At 42.6% G+C, this 17,727-nt stretch overlaps 1 protein-coding gene across 2 annotated transcripts in view; it reads left to right on the top strand.

Annotated features, from left to right (window-relative positions):
• Positions 1-17,727, top strand: part of ADAM12 (ADAM metallopeptidase domain 12) — a 154,059-nt gene that overhangs the window by 9,226 nt on the left and 127,106 nt on the right. For both annotated transcript variants that reach the window (XM_072340304.1, XM_072340305.1), the window contains one exon: positions 2,660-2,793. In XM_072340304.1, the coding sequence (XP_072196405.1) occupies positions 2,660-2,793 (134 nt within the window). The remainder of the gene's footprint in view (positions 1-2,659; positions 2,794-17,727) is intronic.

The following is a 17,727-nucleotide window of genomic DNA, read 5'->3' as shown; positions in this document are numbered from 1 at the left end:
CCAACTGGTGTTTTCTTTGTGTTATAAGATCACCTGCAATAATTTAAACAAAAGCAGCATCCAGATAAGCAGCAAAACATTTGGCTGAAGGAAAGAATCTAGGCAGAAATCGATCCTGTGTTTTATAAATGCTATGGCTTCACAAGGTTTTGCAAGCCCTACAGCATGTCTGTTCTGTTTCCCCCGAATAAATTATCCTTCCCAATAAAGATAGAGCTGTTGCCCATAAACCTGTCTTGACGTCTGTCTCCAGACTATCAACGCTTGCATGCTATGTGCATTTTCCAGTGTGCAGATAAATAAACACGTGTGTAAGATTAAGTTTGCTCATTGTAACCTTGTTCTTCATGCACCACAGGGATCTCCTTGTCGTGTAAGTGTTCCCGAGTAATAGAAGTAGGAGGGGAGCACTAAACCATACTTTGTGTAGATGTGGTTCACTTTTCACGTGGTATTTTCATTGCAATTGCACTTTTTGTACCCTTGTATAAGGAGGGAATAATGTATCTGTGTGCCTGCAAACGCTGTCTCCCTTTCTTCTTCTGTTTTGGATGGTGCTGTGATGTTAATGATTTGTAGAGTTAATAGGAATGGCAACTTGCATGTGTGGGAATAGCAGAAGGACTTTGAAGCCTCCTGATATCTAGCTGCAGCCCATGGCATGGTAGGGCTATGTGCTATGTGGAAGTGATGCAGACAGTTTGTCTGTGGAAGGAGAACTGTGCTCATAGGGCTTCTTAAAGCCTCAGCTGCACAGAGCGTGCAGAGTGCAAATCCTGTAAAATAATGGAAGAGCCTGAGTCACTCGATTCATAGAGCTGAGTCTGCTCCAGTGAGCCAAGAAAGGAAAAAGAAATTGGGGCTACAGCCAAGCTTTTCTCATTTCTCTGAGATATGCTTCATAAATTTGTGCTCTGTGAGGGAGCTTCGTGGCTGATCATCAGAATAAAGGGCTGTGAGGATTTGTGCAGTCCAGGTAGATTTAATTAGTAATAATAAGACCCTCCTGGGCTGGTGAGGTGATATCCTCTAACCCTCTGTAGGGTGTGAGGCATCACTCATGCTGGTGCTGCGCCCTGCTAGGTGCCTGTCAATGGGCTTTGCTGGAGCTGGGGGAGAGCCCTTTCCCTGCATGGACAACCTTCAGCCTTGGGATCTGAGTGCTCTAGAGGGCTCAGTGTGTTGGTAGGGCAAGTGTGACAAGCCCCACCAGCCTTCCAGCTTTCTCACGGCACTTGCAAACCATCCTCATCCTTTCAAGGTTCACTCTCAGTACCATTTCCAGATCCTTTTTCAGAGAGAATTTATATTCTCTTTCAGAATATTCCTTTTTCCTAATGCGAATGTTCATCCTTGATGTTATGGGGTTCTTGGTATTTCATGACCTCCTTGCATGTCTGTATAGAAATACTCAAGCCATAAAGACAAGTGAATGCTTAAGTCTTTGGCTGTATGTGGCTCAGGCTTGTTGAAATGGAGTGCAATCACACCTTGCCACATTTAGTGGAGTAAGATGACACATGAAGAAGTGTTTGGGGGGATAATGAAATGCCTTGGATTAAATCTGGTTATACTGCCATGTGGAGTCAACCTGGAACATTCAGGCACCTGGAACAGGCTTGTTCCCTTTGTGCTCTGTGGCTCAGACTCATGAAGCACGTGGACCAAGCAACTCCACTGCTGAAATGGGAAGGGATAGGGGGTGTCTGGGATCATTAGCTGTTCTTTGGAGCTTGCGTTTGTACCAAAGCCAGGTTTGCTCATCCTAGAGAAAGCATGTCACCAGTATTACACCCCATGCATACTGTCCTTCCTCCAGCCACTGCTGCTGTGGACTGAATCTAGTGTGCTTGTGTCTGGGAAGAAACAAGGGACTGAAATGAATAAGGCTGATTTCTTACTTTAATTACTGAAACAATAGTCCTGGTAAAGTCTCATCTCCTTTAAATCCCTGCAGTTTGCTTACCCTCATAATGATGACATTGAAATGACAGTCACCTATTGCATTCCCCCTGCTGTCACCTTCAATGAAAAGAGAAAGTGAAGCCCCAGTATGTTTATTAATGTAACACTTTAAATAGCTGGTGCCGGTACCTCTTTATGTTGTTGAATCAGGCGTTGGGTCCCATCTCCTTGTCTTTGTGCTCTAATATCTCTGTTCCTTATCTTGTCCTGTCTTGGTGCGGTGCTGAACACCATTTCTGGGGCCCTTGATGGCAATACTAATGTTCTAGTTAAAAAAGCAGAGAGTCATATATGAGAACATCTTCATAAATAATAGCAACCTTTGTAAATCTCAAGGCATAAGAACAAAAATCCCCTGTATAGTTTTAAAGCTGGATTTCAGGTGCAGCATGGGTTGGTTTGCTGTTCCCTCATCAGCTACTCTACAGCTTTTCAATCTTTGCTTTTCTGTATTAGCAATTCAGCATCTAATTGATAATGGAAACCATCTCCACTCTTCTCTCCCTGAACCCCAGCTCTCCTATGACATTGTGTTAAGTTTGGACAATAGCTGCACGGATGCACGATGTTTTAATGCCTCATGCTTTTCCTGAATTATTTCCTTTTGAAATGGGCTGCCAGGTCCCTTCAATAACAACATTCAGGTCATCACACCCTGCTCCCTTCTAACGTGAAGTGCTTCTCCCTTTCCTAGGTCAGAATGCGGACAGCAAGTTGGAGTCCTTGAGACAGCAGATGCTGAAGGACCAGACAAAAGGTTATGAGATAACAGTTCCCTTCCTTTTGAATGGAGAACAGTGGAGACCAGCAAACAGCATTTATTCCAAGGTTAGTCTTTGGCTGTTATTTTGCTTTAAGGTGTTCAGCTGCAAGGGGGAATGAGGTGTACTTCATCATAGATGTTGTTAAGCATATATATCTTAGTAGTGGGTCTGCAGTCTATTATTTTTACTTCCCACGCTAAGTTGAATGTTACTGTAAAGTAGCGTTCTTATTTCTGATGGCAGAAACGAAAGGGCAATAGTGCTTCTAATGAACTTAACATACATGCCTTGAGATTGCCTCATACAACAGCAAAGCAGCTCCAAAGTGAGGGTGGAATACTGAACAGAGGTTGTTCTCCTATCTTGACAGACCCTGATAAGCTTTTTCTCCTCCTTTTCCTCAGCCATTGGCTGATGAAATAGGAAGCTGTTTTGAAAAGAGGTCTGCTTTCTGTCTCTGAAGCTCTAGACTGTAAGACAAGCTGCTGTTGCCTTTGTTATCACCAAAGATGTCACGAGAGTCTCTTTCCCGACCTTTCTAACCCAGTTTTTTTAGGTCCGGTGTTGTTCCACTTTCTTTTTAACGTGGTTCTTTTAATCATCAGTGTAAGCAGAGGGAAAGTTCAACTTTTTAATAGTGAAAATAGTAAAATGCACAGACAGTAAGCATGAAAACAGCCCCAGTGGCCCATTGGAAGTGACTTTCTGTACTGCTTTGGGAAGGTGTTTGGTGGAGAAGTCCTCCTTGGCTACTGCTTTGTGTCGTGCAGCTGACTGACAGAAACAGATATGAGAAGAGATTTCAGAACAACAGACCTGACATTCAGATAGATTGCCTGGATGAAAATGTTGCTTTCATGCTCCTCTTTCCCCACTCCTAAATTGGAGAGAAAGGCCAGTCCTCAGTCTGCATATCTGCAGTGATGAAAGGGATATCATTGTGGGTGTATAATGGCTTATCTTAGAGAGATAACACAGATGGCTTGGTCCTAGATGTATGCAACTCTATTTTTGGATCATTTAATTAGTAACAGGCGTTCTCCATACTGAGTTCTTTCAGCTACTCGCTGTAGCTCTCTGAAGGGGTTACAACAGAGTATCTTTACGTGAGTAATGATAATATGATTTATATCATTAATTTGTTTCCCAGAATTGCCTTCGGTTTAAGATGAACATTAGAGAAGATTTGTGGTTTGGTAGAAAGATCCACGTGCTGTATCAGCACTTTTGTTTTTTCTTTGAATACTTCTTTTCCATAGAAACTGTTATAAATTAAATACATAAAAGTGCAGATTGGGCTGTGGGAAGAACAACAGCCTTAAACTGGTAGAGGAGAAGAGTAATGAATAGCTTGTCACATAAATATTGATCAAAAGCATAAAAGCCAAATCCTGTTGTGTTCGATGGTTAAATAGGACCTATTGTTCTTCAGCTTCTTTCAAAGTGTTCCTCTATTTTATTTTAATTCTAATGGAGTAAAAAAAAAAAGAGTACCAAGTACTGCGTACTTGTAACCAGGGGAATGGTATTTCAATAGGATATATAGGAAAATAAATAATGGAGTGGCTATAAAAATGCCAAAGTATTAAAGTTATTTGTGTATAGATAATTGCCTCGCAATGAAAGCCCCATTCTACAGCCCTCTGATCATAAATACTCTTTCTTAACAATTAGTCCCTCAGAAACCACGCTAGTATTTAATGTAGCGTACCCGTTTGTTCCTATCTTAAGGATAAAACCAGCCTTTTATTTACCCCAGGAGTCACAGTGCTATCTGCTGGAATATCTCATTCAGAGCCTGTCATGAATTATTATTAAGCTGACTTTCTTCTTGAGGGTCATCTATGCTGTACGCTGTGCAGAACTGAAGCAAAATGGCCAGTCATGTCTCTTCTAACACCAGTCCTGCTGGCTACCCACACAGACACCATCCTGCTCACCAGCGCTGCTGAAAGATGTTACTTAGATGTAACCTGGTTTTGACCAGAGACCAAGACCAGGATTTTAGTGTGGTTCAGAAACTATATTTCTTTCAGGCTCAAAAAGATGAATATGTTCATGCAGACACTTGATATAGTGATGTATACTTAATATAAATATATATATTACGCACTGGACCAGGTTGCCCAAGGAGGCTGTGGATGCCCCAACCCTGCAGGCATTCAAGGCCAGGCTGGATGTGGCTCTGGGCAGCCTGGTCTTCTGGTTGGCAGCCCTGCACATAGCAGGGGGTTGGAACCAGATGATCATTGTGGTCCTTTTCAACCCAGGCCATTCTATGATATATATTTAACATACACTAATTTCTATAGTTAAGTATATGTTGTTTTTTTCTTTATCAAGTTGATGATTCTTAACTTTCTGCTGAGTTTGGAAAATACTTCTCAGCTGGACTATTTGAGTGGAGCTTGGTCACATTCCTTTATTAAATGGATATAATGTTGTGTTGCTAATCCTGCACATGCTGCTAGGATTAGTGGCTGCTAATTTGAGTACCCAGTTGTTGCTAGTTGGGACTACTGATGAATAACTCGATTTGTGGTCCTTATCTGATGGCAAAATGTAAGGTCTGTATGTCCTTTCAAACAATAGCCACCCATATTCTATGCAGATGTGATTTCCGTCTGTGAGGCTGTGTGTGCATTACAGGAGGTGTTGATAGGTCATTATACTTAATGGCTAGTTCCAGTTCGCTTTCCATTTCTCCTTCCTTCTGTCATTTGTTCGTAATGTTGCATTTGGTGTCAACTCTTTTCACGGAGTTTGGTCCGAACCCAAAAGAGTTGGGTTCTACTTTTCTTATTTTTTTCCCAAGTTTGGAACAATTATTATTTTTTAATTGTATATTATTCGAGTACAGGAAAAAGACTCTTTTTCCCCACTTGTTCCCAGCTGAATATTTTTCTTCAAACTTGGCTTGGTTTTTGAGTCTCAAGCCAAGTTTGATGAGACTCGGGTAAGTGATGTTTTAGTACACAGAACACTTTAGGGAAGATTTTCAGAGGACCATCTGTTTGGCTTCGGTTTCTATCCTCACACTCTGTTAGGGACACACACTGGTTAATGTGTGCCAGATCCTTGCATCACAGGAGCTGAGGGGTCAGATAATGCTGCTGCCTTAGTCTGGAGTTCCGAGTACATTCCTTGTGGAGGCACAAGTGTTAGGTGGGCATTTGGGGTTTCTTGGCTCCCTTTCTGCAAGTGAAAGGTTTGAATGATGGGGAAATGCTGTCTGCTGGGTGCCTCACCTTCCAGGGTAGATATAAGATGGTTGTAATGCTTGGATGCATCCCAGTGTGATGCTGCCCTGAGCTGGCGTTTGTTCTCATGGTCTGATAACTCATTAATGAACTCAGCTCTTTCCTCTAACTGGGGCTTGGTCCAGAACATAAAATGCACGGATTTTCTGGGAAATTGAAGGCTTTTTGTGCAGATATGATATGATGAATTATGCAGGTAAATGTGGAGTCTTGAGGTCATGCTAAATGAGCACAGATTTTCTTTCCTCGGTCTGGTGGCAGCTATCACTCAAGTGTGGTTTTGTTTTTCCTCTGGTAATGACATCTGTGATGTCATCACCAGCACCTGCAAGGGCTCAGATATGACCACAGGCTGAGCACCTTGCACTATTTAGTCACCTGGGGTTTCCAAAAGGTTACAAGAAAGCAGGGCACAACTTTCCCTACTGGGTGATGCTCTGCGTCCTTCAGTGCTCATGTGTGTAACTTTGTGATTTTGGTCTTTGTGTTCATCTGAGTACAATATTAGTCTGCTCGATACATGTGTATGCTCCAATCAGGCTACGATTACAAGTCATTTAGATTTCAGTGTAAATTTGAGTGTAGCTGAACCTGGGCAGGTGTTGAAGGACCCAGAGCCATGCAGCGTGAAGCTGTGTGTGGTTTCTGAAAGGCCATATACAAAGCTTGAAAGCCCTGAAGTCCATTGGGTTGCTTTGAGTTTGCAGCCTGTCAGTCCAGGATGCTTTTGAATGATGCATAAGGCATTGCTTCTCATTAAGCTTGGGTCACGCAGATGGGAAAACGAGTACATTTTGCTGTGTTATTTCTTAAACATAATTAGCGGGTGTGACTCGGAGTGTGACTCAGTTTCCTGCCTTTGGCTGCTATAAGTTGGGTTTGCTAATTGTAATCTTAAAGAAATGATTTAAAGAAAATATGGAGAAGAGAAAGATGAGAAGGCAGAGTTCCTTATTTTGTAGCAATGCTCTTTGTGTTACGTTACACTTTGAATATTAACTCTAGCAAAGAAATTCAAAGCTGAAGATGAAGGCCATCTATAAATATATACTTTGAGCATATTTCTTCTGTTTTTTTAACTGTATGGTTGTCACAGCTCAAAGGATTCTGCATGTAAAGTGGCAGAATATTACCATTTTTACTGCTTAGCATGCACTGCGTCCCATTGAGCTTGCAGAGAAGCAGCTTTTCTGCCTATCTTGTTCATGATGCATCGTGCTATGGATTGCTCTCATAAACAAGCATCAGAAGTCTGATTATTGGTATGTCATTTTGGACACTGCTTGCTTGAATCTGATGTGAAATTCACCACCATCTTCAAAGGCATTGTGTCCTCAGATGGCTGTTAGTCATCTTTGTGATTCTCCAGATTTATCAGGTGTTGTGCTGATTCTTTTCATATATATATATATATGTATATTTTATGGCTTCACGGTAAGGGCCTAACCCAACACCTACTGAAAGGTTTTATTGCCGCTGAAACAAAAACTAATTGCAAGGAACTGGAAGGAAACTTTGAATTTAAAAAGTAAGAGAATCATGCTGGAGATTTGGGAATCTACTGCAGGCTGCCAAGCAAGGGCGAGCCTTACCTGTTAGTTCCCATCTTTTCTGCTCACAGGACTGCGTTTTGCCTTGCAGACTAACAAAGCAGGTCTGCTGGTACAATCATGGATAGGTATAGAATGACTTGGGTTAGAACAGACCTTGATCCTCCAGTTCCAAGTCCCTGCTGTAGAAAGGGTTGACATCCAACCTGACCTTGGGCATCTCCAAGGATGGGGCATTCACAGCTTCTTTGGGTAACCTGTGCCAGCCTTGCCACCCTGAGCTCTGCATGCACGCTCCTGTGTTGCTATGAAGTTACCCAGCAGAACACCTCCGTGTAGTGGCATTTCCCCTCTTGCTGCACCTTGTGGGTTCCTTCGTGACTCCAGCACAACGTTTGATGCATGAAGCACAGCTGAGAGGCCTGCTATGTCGGATCAGTCATGTAGTACTCGTGCTTTTCAAGAGCAGACCCATTCAAGTTTATTTCATAACTGGCATAGCCTTCGTGCAAGTGATAATTGTTTATATTCCCTCCAACAGAGCCTCCTGCTGTTCTTTTTCATTTGAAATAATTACCAAAGTTTAGACTTCCAGACAATTGTATTAAGGGGAATCATACAGCGCTGCTTAAACAAGGCTTTGAAGGCTGAGAGGACAGCTTTCAGAGCTCTTTTACATAGCTGTTTTACATATCTTAAGAGAGAGAGGCATAAACAGAATTTATAGTGCTCTCCATAATTTTATGACTCATGAGTACCGAATACGAGAGGCAGTGCTGTGCATGCTGTTGGGGCTGTGTCATCAGCTGGGAATGCAGCTTGGCACAGCCAGCCACAGCAGTGTGAGACACTGCACTGATCCTCGGTGAAGTTCTCCAGGAGATCTGCCCCATGGCTTTTAATTAGTAACCTGGCAGTCATTAATTCAACAGCCAGTAAACAAGCTGTTATTTCTTTGGCTTTTTATTGTACATACGGCCCTGCGTTGTAGGGCTGCTACGAGGATTAATTAGTTGAGAAATGCACCATTATTTAATAACTCTTCTGTGTTTGTTTAATTCAGTAGTAGTGTGTGGAATCTATTGGGATGGAAATGCCCAGGTTCTCCCCAACCCTGAATGATCAAATCAGCCTAGAGCTGCCCCTCTCCATTTGCCTTGATGCGAGGGGGGTCGTTGCAAAGGGAAACACGTCCTCTTATCCAGTCCTCTCCCATCTCCAGCCAATCTTAATGCCGGGAGATGCATCCTGTTTTGGGGGACTTGCTCCATCTGTACTGAGGCCACAAGTCTGGTGAATTCCTGGATCTGGGACCACCAATAAGAGCGTTTTGTTGCTGATTGAGTAGGGGAAATTCTTTTCTCTGTCTGCACTGAATCAGTGCCCTAGTTTCAACAAGATACACCAGCGTTCATTTCCTGCCTGAGACGCCTGGGCATCCTGGGACGTGTTAAGCAATTGGGATTCGTCCCAGAAAACGGTCCATTTCATTTTTAGCTTAAGTGATACAGTGTGTGAAGTTTTGTGGGATAGTTCAATCGCAGGATAAGTAGCAGATAGCATGGAGAGGGGAGTCTGCAACACAGAGAAAACCTGAAGCTTTCTGTTAACCGTCTGCCCCACCTCAACCCCCTCGGCATTTTGGAGCTTTCTGTAGGGTGAAATTCCCTTCCATGAGGCTGCATCACACCGGGCTGTCGGGAGGGATTTTGTCATACTTGGCCAGTGAGGATTGCTGTGATGTAACGGCCCTGGGTGAGCTGTCTCCCATACCAGCCCAGCTCCACTGCCAGCAATTGTGCACCGTGGGCTCTGCAGAAGCATTTTCCTTGCTTGCTGCCCGTGGCCCACCAGCAATGAGGTAGTGTCTCAGATCAGGGCTTGAGGAATCTGCCTCCGTAAGGTGATGGGGCTGAGGTTCTTGCATGTGAATTTTTTGGGGGGAAAACAAAGAAAAGGAAGGTTTTGATGTTAATGGTGCAGTAACCACTTTAAGTGGTGCTGAAATCCAAAATTAAGTCCTTGCAATTAAGCAGCATTACGCTGGTTTTGTAAAGTGCTTGTACTGAGGCACTTTCATATTGAATTGATTTAGCTTACGCTTGGCTATTTCATCTCTCTTGCAACAGATCTTGTGAGCGTAAGGTATGAATTTCAGTGTTGGAGTAAAACAATGCTTTGCTTTCCAGCTATGAGCACGTGATCGTTCTCTTACAGGAAAAAGGAGAATCTCCCTTGTTCTCAGTTCTCACTGTGATTGCCTTGAGTAGAGATAAATGCAGTGCAATCCTTGCAGCAGGCCCTCTCCCACAATATGGGGCCCTCTGGGTGGTGGTGGTGGGATCTGGGGTGTTTCCAAGGGCTAAAGGGGACCACCATGGTAAATAAGAGCCACTGTGATAAAGACCCTTATCTCGGGGAGCCAAAGTAAATTGAATTGTCCTCAATGTATGTGTATTTTAGGGATGAAGAGGTAAATGTAGCCGGTAGATCCGCAAAGTCCCATTGTTGCGAGCTTGATGCTCTTGTTGTTGAATTATAAGTCTATTTGAATGTGATTTATCTCAAGCCCCGAGTGATTTACTTTTTCTATAGGGAATTTCTCATTCCTCAGAATTGTAACAAAAAATCGGAGAGGTAACGTGCAGCTTAAAGCTTGATAAGAAAAATATAATTAGCATTGATAATAAGCTTTGTAAAGGTGGTCGTAATATGTTGGCTATGAAAAGGGTTTTAAAGTGTTGCCATTTTTCAGGAGAAAGAATGGCTTCCAAAAATCCTGCCAGTTATATTTGAAAAGCTACCGGAGTCTGCAGATGTGTTACTAGACTCGAATTCATCCCCACATAAGGATGTGCTTGTGATGTTTCTGGTCAGGGTTACATCAAGTCTATTGGTGATACTGGTGGCACAGGAGCATGTGTTTGCCCAACCAGTAGAACATCTAGGTACTCAATAGTGACTCTGGGGATGCTGTCTGAGGAGAGGTCTTGTCACCACTCTCGTTTCACAGCAAAGCAAAATGCATTGAGCTCGGATGAGATCTGCACCTCCCGCTTTGTGATGGACCTTCCCTTCCTTGCCTCAGGTCCCAGGATGCGAGTCTGTTGTTTCCTCTGAGGTCTGAATCATGCTCAGGAAACTCTGTTTAGGGCCAGTGTTATTTTCCTTCTGTAAAATGAACTCATTCCCTCTTCAACTCTGGCCATCTCCCTCCACCAGGAGCTACTGGGCGGCTCCTTGGCAGGCATCTTCTTCCCCTTTGCTCTCCCCATTGACCACAGCCTTTGTGGAGCTCTTGAGCAATGCAGTGCTAAACTGACTTTTTTGCTGGGTGAACCTGCCAAACCCTTCCTGGCAGCCATCACCCTCTGGAGTCATTTGCCTCCTTCTGGTGCTCAAAAATGGTGTCTTGAAATCGAAGCCCGTATATAATTTCGATATTCAGAACAGTATTCATAACCTGAGCCCGCTTCACTGCACACAGGAGCAAATGTTTCATGTCAGAGCTGATGCTGAGCTAGGGGAGGATCAGGTCTTCATTGAGATGCCTAATTTTTTGCACACTGGTGGATGCTGTTTTCCGGTACACTTCATTTGTGTGAGTGTTGGAGATGGCAGGCTCTTTTGGGCAGCGATCTTGGATGAAATCCTACACTGGTGTCTCTCGGATGACATTATTTACTTTAGTTTCACCCATTCCATCATCTTTCCCTGGATGTTTTCACATTAAGTACATCTTGTACTGAAAAAGAGACGCTGCTAAAGGAGGTCTGCTTCGACTCCTGGCAAATGACAATGAGACAAAAGCTCAGAGATGTGTTAATGTAAACAGCCGTAGTATCCCTGCCCCAAAAAGGGCCGTTTCCTTGGCAGATACTGCATCAGCCTTTTTCAAGTGAGAAGGGAGTTTCTGGAAATGAATCTGTTGCAGGAAAAGCCAATAAGAGGAACTGCGTGTAATTTTGTCCTCAGTTACTTCTAAAATGTTGCTGTTTTAGCCCTGCACGCTCCTTCCAGCCCACACTGACATGGTCAGGGTACAGGGAAAATAAAGAAGTGGGATTCCTAAAGTGAGTATCTGCAACAGAAAGCACCTTTCTCTTGGTTGCAACAGACAGAAACGTTGTTTAAACCAGACTTTTTTGGCATTTACTGGCATTACTAAGAAAGAGTTGGCGAGGAAAGTTGGCAGAAGGAGATGAGTTGGATAAGCTTTAAAGATTTTTTTTTTCCCCCTATAAAATGAATATCCAGAAGCCGTGTAAATGTATTTTTCTTTTTTTTACTTTAAAAAGCATATAGAAAGACAACTTGTGCGCCTCTGCGACTGAAATGGCATCTAAGCCGTCTGTGCCCTCCAGTTCCTATAATCTCCATTAAAACGATGAGCAACTAGAAAGAAAGAAAAGACAAAACACCTCAGGAAATCCCTAGAATGTTTATTTGGGAACAGACCAGCCTGTTACAGTCATTAGCTTGCAAAGGTATTTCTCCTATAGTCAGAGGGCAAAGTGAATTTAACCTTTTATTGCCAAGCAGTGTCATGTTTGGTAGGGAAAGAGTAATTGAGATACATCAAGGCCTATAAATTACTGTAAATTAAGTGAATGACTTATATAAAAAACAGAATCACTGGAGTACTTCCCTTAGAGAGAAATTTGAATCAATTTAAGTGCTTGTAATGGAATACAAGGTTCTGTTGCTTACTTTCCTGAGTACCTATTTATTACTTTAACATTTCTGATTGTAAAAGGCCCTAATTGCAACAAGAAAAAGATGCTTCAAAACATTGACCTCTATTTTTATTGTAAGTTTTAGTGCAGAATTGCTTGCAGACATGGTATGTTGATTATAAAAGGAAGAAAGGGGAGTAGTGCTGGACTGGTTTAAGGTCTGATCTGCAGGAGCCCTCCAAGCACAACTGGTTGTTTCCCAGGATCCCCATAGGAGGGGAGAGGAAAGGAAAATGCTGCTCAATGGAGACAAAGCCTCAAGAGCCTGGGAAAAGAATGAGCTGCAGAGGGCAACTTAAAGATATGGATAAAATGTTTCCCTTTTCTTTCTTTTTTTAGAATGGAAACTTAATTTGCTTGTTTTGTACAGTCAAGCATCTCTCCTTTTACTGTCTTGCCCTTTTACATCTGTAAAATGGGAATGAAGTTTAACCCAAGGAGTGGGACATCAATTTGATTTTAGTAATGGCCTTTTCAGATTAAAAATGCTATTTGTGTTCATACTTGCACGCTGTGCAACTTCTAGGGAGCAAGGATTTGCTGTTCTGGGGCAGAGATGGATGTCTTGCACATGTGGATAAATCACGCATGTGTTGTCAGAACAAGGGAACAAATATTTTCAAGACAGTGTTTTCCAAAGAACGAGCGAGGAGGGAGCGTTTGCAATACTGAGTACAGGGGTTTCAGTGTTGTAGTCTTGGAGGCAGTTTAAGAGCAGCTTGTAAGAGCTATGAAGAAGGTTAATTGGGATTTTTACAGTGTATGATGAGCTCCATAAATCAGTCCAAGTCCCCTTTAGCGTGATCACCTTTCTTTGATGGAGGTGACACTGACATGAAAACACTTCATTTTAAGGAACATTTGAGAAATAGCTTTTTAGGGTGTTATGTATTTTTCTGTCACATACACGTTTTTTACTGCTCTCGTATGTACAATTTAATAATCAAGCATCAATTTGTTTTTAAAACATGACTTAATAGTTGTAATACACTTGTGTGTGTTTTGCTAGCTAATTCAGAAGGAAGCTTCAATGATCTAAGCTAACTCCCATTTCAGCCTTTGCCTTTGAACATCCAGAATTTAGCAATTCCTCCAAACCTGTGCGTTTGAGATAGGAGAGAATGACAGATGGATTCTGGTCGTTCCTTTAAAGGGGATTTCTCACTGCATTACTGAATTTCATATCATAGACTCATAGAAAGGCGTGGGTTGAAAAGGAACATGATGATCATCCAGCTTCAACCTCCATGCCATGGGCAGGGCTGCCAACCACCAGACCATGCTGCCCACAGCCACATGGGTATTTCCTGGTATTGATACATACGCGTTCATACACACATGCATATACATATATACAGGTAATCTCTGTCTAGGTTTGTCTCAGGATTTGACTGTCCAGTTGTAATCTAAGTGTTTTTTGTGATTTTTATATGGGGATAAGTTGGATCACTGTAAGATTGTTGAAACTGAGGTATAAAATAGTTGACAGAGAAGACAGATACCACGGAGTGCAAACCTGTCAGTGTTCCTGCTTTGCTAGGACATGTTATTGAGCAGGAATTGCATTGAGGATCTGAGCTCTTGTCGGTGTGTCCTTGTTACATTGCCAATGGCATGACCTTTGTCTGTGTAGACAAAGTTGTTCTAATTTTAGGACCAGACTGTGCAAAAAAAACCAAACAGCACGCCATAAAAAACAAAACAAAACATGGGAAGCGTCACTGATATCTGCTAATCAGAGGAGTCCAGATTGCTTGGAGCCTTTAATGACAGTGTTGGGGTGGGATTGTGTTGTGTGAGTTCCTAAATTGGCCATCGCGGTTAAGCCAAGTGGTTTGGAAACACGGTGGTACGTTTTTATTGCTGCTTCAGCAGCCATCATGTCCTTTTATATCTGTACCTTCCATGTTTTTGCATTCTGGATATACATTTTCCTGTCATGGTGCTGAGAGTTTCAAAAGCTCCTCAGGAGCAATAATGAAATCTCCATCATGCTGTGTTCCCTTGGTGAGCTGGCTGGCACCTGGCAGTCCGCTGTGAGCAAGTGAGATGTTCTCTCAGCATCATATGAAGTCCTATGGTGATTGATTGCTGTCTTTACTGAGCTCACAAAACCATTTCCCCGCATCTCTGGGAACGTGCAGAAATTTGATTCTTCATTTTTAGAGAGCTTTATTTTGTCTGTTGGTGCAATGTCACCGTCACAGCCTTGACATGGAAAAAGGTAATAGCTTGTCCTATGTATTTAGCCTCAGGTAATGATTGTACATTTAAGGTATTTTCATCTGTGAATTTTGACTGGCACATCAAAATTGGAGTTGTTTGGGGGTGGCTGATACACCTTCTTGATCCAGTTTGTGGTGAAATGTAGGTTTCTTTAACACCAAATTTACTAATCCAGTGGCTGGTGTACTCCTAAGTGCAGTTGAGAGGCTCTGGATGTGAGTGTCTCACAGACCTTCAAGGTATTGAATCCATTAAATCTCACAGGAGATTGCAGCCCTGGAGACTTGTACGTGTTTCGTACTAGATCCTCATTGAATAGCTACTGGGAAGGAGAGGAGTTATTAAAATAAGTGACCGCAGGGAGCAATAAAGTGAAAGGGAATTGCTTAAATAAAAGGACGAATGATGATCTTTAAGTTATCAGTCACTGAGGGTACATTATCACCTTTCTTCATGTTGTGCAATGCAGTTGATGAGAGATTGCTATTTTTTTTTTAGTAGGAGTGATAAGAGGAACAAGTAAAGAACACATAAGTTTGATGGAGTGTAAGGCTGCCAGCAGCCACCACAAGCCTCTCCTTTCCCTGGGAGAGACCAAGTGGTCCATCAGCTCTGGAGCATCTTATTGGCTGCTGCTGAGCTCCTTCTGGTTTGTGATGTTGTTCCTTTGAAAGTTAAGGCCACTGGTTATATGAATTAGTCTTCTGTAAATTAATGGCTCTATGGCTTCTGCTGCTGCACTACATGTAAACTGGGGCAGTTCTCTTCACAAATGAGATAGGTCTGCTGGATGGAGTGCGGGGAATGGCTGAAAGGCATGGCCTGTGGTGAGGAGCAGAGAAGTGGGATGTCAGCATAGATGGGAAGAGGCTGGGCAGGACATGATGAATCTTCAGGTGTGCAGAATGCTGCAGGAAAGTCAGAGGCAGTAATTAGTTTCAGTGGCACTGTCAGATACACTCCCTGTCTAGCAGCAATGAGAAGAATGGCCTTACAAGGCAGCAGTAATGAAGATAATGAGAAAAGGATGTATGGTACATACATACGGTGAGGAAGGGAAGCTTTGAAGTCTCTCAGATTGCACTTGGTTTTCAGAAACACCAGAAAAACAGCTGCTAACAAGAGAGGTGTAGTTGATCCTGACACAGGGCAGGAGTACCTTAGTTCCCTTAAAGCACATTTTCTGTGGTTCAATATGAAGCAAAAATCATTCTTCCTCCTTTATCCAAACCTGCTTTGTGTGTTTTCACCACCTTGAGGTTCCTATGAGGTTTGGGTATTTTTACTTTTTAGATACACGTCAACTTAGTTGATTTTCTTTGTTGGCTTTTCTTTCTCTTCCAGTTATTAGTTTAGTACAGCTTCGAACTGGATTCAAAATAATACACAGACAACTGAAACATGAATTACAATGCTGTCCCAACTGGTTGAAGAAAGGATGTTCCAGCAGAAGCTGAGCCTTTTGTTAGTTAAGTTTTTTCATTAACTCAAGGATGTACATTCAAATCACGGAAGCGGGTCAGGATGCCAGGGAGGTTGGGTTATTTATAACCAGAGGAGTTTGGTGTAGGGAGAAATGAGGGTCCTGGCAGGGCTTGTTATGTTTTGTGTTGTGCTTCAGAGCTCCGTTGTAATCATGAATAAGGCAATTAGCCTCTCCATGCTGCAGTGGATCATCTGTAAAATGGAAGTGGTGTTACATCTCTGTCTTGCAAATTGGTGCCGTCTTACACATGGTGAGGTGCTCGCTTGCAGCAGTGATAGAGGCTTCTATAAACGAGAAAGACACTTAGGAAAAAGAGTTGTATACAGCCCAAAGAAATCCTTTCTTTGAGGCATTTTAGAGGTACTGGAAAGAGATGGATGGGCCATTATGCTGAGACAGCTTACAAAGGAACACAATGTCCTGCTAACTGTTGACTGTGTCATGCAGTAGCACTTTCCTGATTGCTGCTTTCCAAAGTGTATGGTATAAAATACCATGAACAGAACTGGAAGGGGAAGATTCATCTTTTGAAAGCTGGGTGAAGTCTCTTTTGTATATCTTTCTGTATTCCATAGAAAACGTGTTAGGCAGAGATATTCAGGCTTCACCAGAAACCCTTCAATGGCTTTCTGGGAGTACAGTGCCATCAAACAATGCTGGGTGGCTCCTATCTTTATCATCTGTTACTTCAAAAGGTTTTCAGAAAGGGGGAAGGGAGGAGAGGATTTAACTGCAATGCATCATAAATAGACCAAATCCTGAGATGACAATTTGAACTGTTTACAATAAGCACTCAGTAACTCAAAACACGTGTCAAGTCCTTCTATTAAATCACAGAGGTTGTGTTGCAAAGCTGTTTTACTTTCAATTAGCAGTGAACAGAGACATAGTGTTGGGTTTGGTTGGTTTTTGGTGGGTTATTCTTTTTTTGAAGGATTATCAGAATAGAAACATATTCAGTCCAGAGCAGATTGTTAGTCTTTATTTTTCCTTTCAGTATCTTTTCTGCAGCTCTGTGTTGGTAGCTGTGAAGCAAGCAGGTTGGGTGCCTGCAAGGATGGGTAGTTGGCTTGTCATACAAGATCTGATGGGAAGACCCCTCTGTGTCTAAGTGGAAGTATTTTCCTTCAGGGGACAATAAGTCTATAGTGCTGATGAGAAGTCAGTAGCACGTGGCATATTAATCACAGAAGAATGGTTTGGGTTGGAAGGGACCTCAAGGACTGTCAGTCTCCAATCCCTTGGTGCATGCAGGTCCACCAACCTCCATATCTAATACTAGATCCATCCACTGATATTAGATCTATCTACTACAAATGCCAAAATGCTGTGTGTTATGGCCCAGCCCTGGGCACACTGACGTACTCAAGTTTCTGTAGGAGTTTAATACTGGAAAGCAAATGTCTAAAATTAAAATAGGAAGCAGAGAATTTGAGACTCTCACCTTTAAACCTTGATCAGTGTGTTGCGTTTGCTGCAGATCTTTACTGCATTCAGTTCCCATGTCCACAGACAAGGCTGAAAACCATTGCCATTCTTCTATTTTGTTGCTTTGTCCATGTAATTGCAGTGCTCTATGAGCACCTTCTACAGAGTTGACTCTTAGCTTTCCCACCCCGTGCAGTCAGTGCAGTGGCTACAGGAGCCTTTCTGCCCCCATGGCGCAGCATCTGAAGGTGACAGCAAACTTCTCTGCATGTTTTTATCACACGTTGCAAATGCCTTTGAGACGTTTCTTTC

Source organism: Excalfactoria chinensis, chromosome 6 (assembly GCF_039878825.1).
Source record: "Excalfactoria chinensis isolate bCotChi1 chromosome 6, bCotChi1.hap2, whole genome shotgun sequence".
NCBI classification, from domain to species: Eukaryota; Metazoa; Chordata; class Aves; order Galliformes; family Phasianidae; genus Excalfactoria; species Excalfactoria chinensis.
This window is presented reverse-complemented; position numbering and strand designations above follow the sequence as displayed.